This window comes from Cucumis melo, chromosome 5 (assembly GCF_025177605.1).
Source record: "Cucumis melo cultivar AY chromosome 5, USDA_Cmelo_AY_1.0, whole genome shotgun sequence".
Lineage (NCBI taxonomy): Eukaryota > Viridiplantae > Streptophyta > Magnoliopsida > Cucurbitales > Cucurbitaceae > Cucumis > Cucumis melo.
Genome location: NC_066861.1, coordinates 8589221 through 8595943, shown reverse-complemented (window position 1 = coordinate 8595943; position 6723 = coordinate 8589221). Strand labels below are relative to the sequence as shown.

The window sequence follows — 6723 nt, the reverse complement described above, 5'->3', positions numbered from 1 at the left end:
ATAATAGTATAAGTTAGTCCTTCACAAATGTTTGTGATACCAACTAGATCAAACTACTGTTTTACCCTTTATTTACTTATAAGCCTTAAATACCAGTGCTCTTTTAATAAACAACTTGTTTGTGGTCGAACCAATAAATAAAAACCTCTCTCGTGCTATAGAAAAGGTAGGGCCCTTTGTTCAAGTCTCCAAGATACCATTTAATGTAGCATTCATCTACTTACCCTAAATTGGAGAAGAAGTGAATTCTATCTTGTGTGATTATGTTTCCAGCTCCCCACTCGGTTTTGCTCCCCTCCCCCCGCACTCACATGTCACCTACACAAATGTGTTGGATCATTGTGTCTGTATTAAATACAAAGTGACCTGTATCCATATTGTTATCAGAATAAGGTACCCAACTTCATCCCTATACTATAAAGACTTAAAACTATAACTCGAACATCGATCTTTGTATGTCTCTACACACAGTTCAATACTCATTAAACAACTTATGATGTTAGTTTATTGAATTTAAGTTATTAAGAAAAAACTAATAATATAATGAATAACACTTTATTGAAATTATAATAATAACGATTTAATGACGGTCAACGGATTACATTTATTATCTACGAGTTTTAAGACATAAAACCTAACAACATCAAATCAAGTTCAAAAGCTCACAAACACTACAAGAAAAAAGGACCCTCTTGATGTTTTTAATTTTAAATACTTGACGATTTTTGAAAAAAAGATGTCAAGAAATGAGTGATTTTAAAGATAAAACGTCAAGAATTTTTATGGAAAGGCAGAGATGAGCCAATTTTCGACTTTTTTGACGTTTTTTAAATGTCAAGTGATATATACTTTTCATGTCAAGGAATATCTATTGATTTCTTGCCGTTTTAAAAAACGTCAAAATTTTTTATGAAAATGCGGAGGTGGGACGAATCTTTGAAAAGTTTTTCACTATGAAACCTTTCTTGATGTTTAAAAAACACCAAGTGCTATGTACTTTTTACTTGATGTTTTTAAAACATCAAGTAATATATGTTAAATTCTTGACGTTTTGAAAATTTTCAAAAAGTGTTCACGTTACAACCTTTGTTGAGACTTTTAAAAATGTCAAGTGGTATTTAAATTTTACTTGACGTCAATAATACTATAAAAATATAAATAATACTTTAATATTAACAATTTAGGTCTCCAAAATTAATTTCTCCGTTTTTGTGTTGGTGAATGTTTGAATTGGTATTATTTAAACATTTTTTGGTATTATGTAAAAAAAAATTAATAATACCAAAAAATGAAATGAAAAAACAGTTTTATTTTTTTTTAAATGAAACTACACTAATATTATTTGTTTTATTTTAAGAAATCTTCATAAATATAACAAACAACTCAAATTTTTACAACGTGGTAAAGTTAACCATTTTTTTAAAGGTTTGTCTTCTCGTCCCGGTTTATCTTTCTGTCCTTATTTTCCATTCCTTTGTTTCATTGTCTTTCTTATTATTTTTCTTTCTTTCTTCTCATTTTCGTCTGTTCCATCATGTTTCATTCTTCTCGTCTTTCATTTTTTTCTTTTTTTGTTCAAGACGGTGTAATTTATAAAAGACTGGACATTTGTTCCGAATGGTTCTATACATAAAATATTTTGATATTTTTGAAAATACACCTCTATTTTATTCTATTTTAAATAAAACTACAATCGCACAAATCTCTACCGCCTCCTCTAAAACCCCTATTTCTCCAGCTTTGCCGTCTCAGCTGCTGCACTCTCAATCACCGTCTCCATTTCTCTTTCGGTTCCTCTCAGTCGTCGTCTCCATCTCTGCACTCATATCGCCGCTCCTTCCAAATTCGCCGCACCGGATTTCTTCGACCTCCCGAACTCGGCCGACGTGAAGGCGTTGGAGCTTCGCATTGGCTCGGGTGAAACCCCCCACTACTAGAAAATGGCTGGAAATACGAATCGAAGAACATAATGGCTGGAAATTTGCGAAGCAATCCTCGTGTATTTCGTTGAGGAGGTCATCACTGGATTCGATGAGAGCGATCTATATAGCTCCTGGGTTAAGGTGATCGATTATTTCACTTGTTTTTACTCTGATTTACCAAACTATGGTGTTCTTTTTTCTAATCTTGTGTTGGTTGTCCTGTTTGTTCGTTTAAGGCGGCAGCCACCAGAATATATCGGAGTCCTTCAAAGCCCTTGCAGCCACTGTAAATGCTGAAAATACCACGGTCGAGGTTGCGCTGTTTTCTCGAGCCTGCTCCTTCATTTCGCCTCTTTTTGGTTGCTTGGGCATAGCATTCAAATTTGCAGAAATGGACTGTTGCAATGGTCTTTGTATTAGTTTCTATCTTAATTTTTGATGTTGTAGCTGCCGTTTGGTCTTGAGGAACTATGGAAGATGAATTGGTGTAAAGTTTGGTTCTAGAATTTTTAGGCCTGTCTGTGATTGCCCAAAATTTGTAGGTTGTGGAAACCCAAGACTTACGTGGAAACGCAAGAATCGGAAGAACTACGGTAAAAAAGGAGAATAAATAGAGTACAATAGGAGTAAGAAACGAAAATATTTAGAAAATAAAATCTTATATATTATTCTTTTCAAAAGTAAGCCAAAATCCTACTTATTATAACACTAAACTATGTCCTTTTTTTGTTGTGTAACTACTCGTTGGAGAGTTTATTTTGTTGATATATATGTCTTATTGAAATGAATGTACGTAATGCAGGAAATGAAAAATGAAAATTCAGTATATTTAATATATTAATAACAGTATACATGACGTTAAATACATGTAAAGTATATTATCTTATCTCACATGTAAAATGAATCAAATATAGTATTTTATTTGACGTGTACACTAGAACAAATCTGGTCTTTAATGTCGGTTGGAAAAAATGAAAAAAGAGCTTTAATGTCATTTTTGAAAAGGCGGATGTTTAATGTCGGTTTTAAGCCGACATTAAAGCTGGAGCTTTAATGTCAGCTTTAATGTCGGTTTAAAACCGACATTAAACATCCTTGTTTTGAAAAGCGACATTAAAGCTCATTTTTAATTTTAATTTTAATTTTTTATTTTATAAAAAAATGACTTTCTCTCTCTTACTTTACTCTTTCTCAATCACCCACACGATTTCATCCTTCCAATTTCTTCTTCACTCCTCATTCTCATCTAACAATCTTCCCTTTCTTCTCTGAACAGTCGCTGCCACCACCACCACCATCGTCCCTCGTGCCCAGCCCGTGCCCGCCACCATCGTCGTCACTCCTCACGTTCTTCAAACACTGTTATGCTTGTCACCACCGTCGGGAGTCCTTTTCTTCAACCATGTTCATGTCCAGCCCTCGCCACCACCGTCGCCGTCTGCGTTTATCTCACAAGCTCCGATCTGGTTGGCTTGTGGCCAGATCTGTTGCAGAAGAGTCAATTAGCTGTTGCAGATATATGATGTTTTTTGCACTTTACTACATCGGCGAGCCAGATCTACAATATACTTAAGAAAATTGAATATCCTCCCTACATCGGCGAGGAGGATCGGTGTGAAGCGACGTTTCACGAGGACCCTAGTTGGAGTACTTCTTCCTCCATGGACGATCTTCTCATGTTCGATGTTCGTAGTACGATTCATTCTTCTTCTTATGAGTTTTTTCAGACCCGCCTTTGTTGTTCCTCCGCCGTGGATGGTGGAGCTCAGCCTTCTGCTTCCTCCTTCCGACTGAAACAGAGGAAGATGGCAGCCGATGATGATCTCGAAGATACTGCCACTTCTCCTCCTCATCCTTCCATTGTTTCCAAGGTACTTTCTATAGCAAATTAATATCACATTTGTGAATAATTTCAGAAGTAATTTAATATAATTCTTTTTATATTTTTCTCTGGAATATATTTACTTTCGTTGTTATCACAAATAATTTAAAAACTTTAAGGCAAAATTTGAAAATCAGTAGCATTTTTCAAAACTAAATATTATTGTTTGCTTTTAGCATCTTTAGAATTCAAATGTTTTCTAAATGATATGGAAACAACTGTATGAAAGGGTGAGATAACAAATTTTGATATTTTTTTAAAAATAGGTTTCTTTAATAACTATTTCATTCTTTTTCTTTTTCTTTTTTTAAATTAAACTTATTGTGTTATGCATTTTTGTTGAGTAAAAAAAAATTGAATTCTTTAGCCAAATTTCAAATAAAATAAGTTTTTTTAATTTTAAAATTTAGCTTGGATTTATCACTTCTAAAATGTTGACAATAAAACATAAAAACCAATAGATAAGATGCAATACTGTTTATGTACTTAATTTTAAAAGACAAAAAATCTAAATGAAATCAAATAAATACAAACAGGAGTTTTAGCCTAACAAAATATAACATAAATATAACATATTTTAGCCTCACTTCACAGCTTCACTTTGTGCATTTGAGGGTATCACAAATTCTTCTTGATTGGTTTTTTGGTTTTGCAGTATCTTCCTCATTTATTGAAAACAAAAAAGCCAATCTATGATCAATATTCGGTGTTATTTTCAATTGTAATCATCTGGCTATATGCACAACTCTTAACTTCAAGCACTGTTTATAATCACAAGCCCGCAACAACCCAGAAAAGTTGTCGCACAGATCAAGTTGGACTTTTGAGTACTGCTCCTTGGTAAAATATAGCTACTGAATCAGAATGTTCCTTTCAGAATTGTTGGAGAGTTCTTATATGGTCTATATTATCTCATTTCATTGCCTACAGGATTTACATTCCCTATCCATTTCAATGGGGAGGTCCAACTTTCAATGCTGGAGAAGCCTTTGCAATGATGGCTGCTTCTGTTGTTTCCCTCTTTGAGGTCAAGTTCTTTGACTTCATATGTATTAATTATATCTATCTTCTTTTCCATGAGCTATTTACCTCCTAGTCATCTTACTTCTAATAATAAGATATTTCAGAGTACCGGAACATTTTTCGCAGCATCAAGATATGGCAGTGCGACTCCAGTGCCTGCATCCATCATCAGCCGGGGTAGCGGTTGGCTGGTAAGATGTGCCATGAATGTCTAATTTGTGCTAGATTGGCGTCTAAGTTGTGCTAGAATTCTTCTTTTGTTCTTTACTTTTCTTATTAGCCATGAAATCTTATTTTCTCATCAATTCTTCTTTAATTTCAGGGAGTTGGAGTTTTGCTCAATGGCATGTTTGGTTCTGTCACTGGCACTTGTGCATCTGTGTAAGATTAGGATATATTTCACTATTTCGCATGATTTAACAGAATTATATGGTATGGTTGAGAATGGTTGGAATCTAAGATTTCGTCCAAAATTCTTCAACAATATCACAAGATCAAGTTGGTTGGCTATTGCTGCTTGAAATACACTTTAACATGTGCAAACCATCATATACAGTAAAATTGGAAGTGGAACATTATATATGACACGAAAATGGATTGGATTGGATTCTTGGTAAAAACCAGCCTCATTTATCACATGTTGTACTGTTCTTCTCTGATGGGTTTTAAAAAGTGTAGGGAAAATGATGGTCTATTAGCTTTAACAAGAGTTGGTAGCAAAAGGGTCATCCAAATATCAGCTGGCTTCATGATTTTCTTCTCTGTATTTGGTAGGCTAGCATGATTGTGACTAAATATTGATATATAATTTTTTAGCCTTGGAGTTAGTCTACTTTGCCTTCCTTTTTGCCTAACAAATTTGACTCCAATATCAGGGAAATTTGGAGCACTTTTTGCCTCAATTCCTCTTCCAATTATTGCTACCTTGTATTGTGTCTTTTTCGGCTATGTCTGTACGTACTCCCATCTCTCTAACCATATGTGAAATCTGATTCTAAAATTAACAAGACTAGATACATGGTTTGCAATTTGTCAATCGGTCCATATCTTTGTACGATTATTTTGCCTCATTATAATCCGAGTATTATTTTTTCTTTTAATTATCAATGAAAAGTGTTGTTTCCATTTTTAAAAAAATTATTGTTGAAGATTAGACACTGCTGACATTGATGTAATTTCCTACAGCCTCTGGGCTTGATTTTCTCCAATTCTGTAACTTGAACAGTTTCAGAACAAAATTCATCTTGGGCACCTCCTTCTTTTTGGGTTTGTCAATACCACAATACTTCAGAGAATATTATCACCGAGATTTGAATCCATCAGAGCACATTTACTCTGGCCAGGGATGGGTAAGCAAGCTGGAAGACACAAAACAAAGAATCAACTATTTGAATCTTTTAACTTCATTCTGTTCATATAAGTTCGTATCTCTCATTGTATCTTCTCTAGCATTTGTAGAAAAGCATATTTTCCCTCTCTCTTTCCATTAGCTTCCAAGTCTTCATCCACTCATGGAGAACCTGAAGAAGTCAGTGATCAAAATCGCTTACAGCAGAGACCATGCTGACCTCTCTCATCTGCATCGCTCTTTCATCCCCTTCCTCTACATGGCGTCTTCTCTCTACAAGCTCGCTCTCTCCCTTCGTCACTGTTTCTACCTCTACGGCATACTCCGCAAGCATCGGTAAGAATGGGATTTATTTTGAACTGTTTGATTATCACTTCTTATTCTTATTACTATTCGACGTTAGGAGTAGGCTTACTCGTAGTCAACAAATTTGGCTTATTATTCTGCCAATTCCTAGTCTGGATGTTGTTTTCTGTTGGGTTTCTAAGTGGCAATTTGGGGGCATGATTGAGTTACTTGAGCTCTAGGTAGTTTGTTTTTTTGAATGA

General features: G+C 34.6%; 1 protein-coding gene across 1 annotated transcript; it reads left to right on the top strand.

The window, feature by feature from the left end:
- Positions 1 to 3583: 3583 nt before the first annotated feature.
- On the top strand, positions 3584 to 6194 carry LOC103504278 (putative nucleobase-ascorbate transporter 10; the record flags this gene model as incomplete). The annotated part of the gene is made up of 8 exons (XM_051084946.1): positions 3584 to 3793; positions 4460 to 4644; positions 4735 to 4831; positions 4932 to 5018; positions 5150 to 5208; positions 5506 to 5597; positions 5703 to 5780; positions 6013 to 6194. Coding segments are annotated over exons 1-8 (990 nt in total), but the record flags the coding sequence as incomplete, so codon positions are not given.
- Between the last annotated feature and the right edge of the window lie 529 nt (positions 6195 to 6723).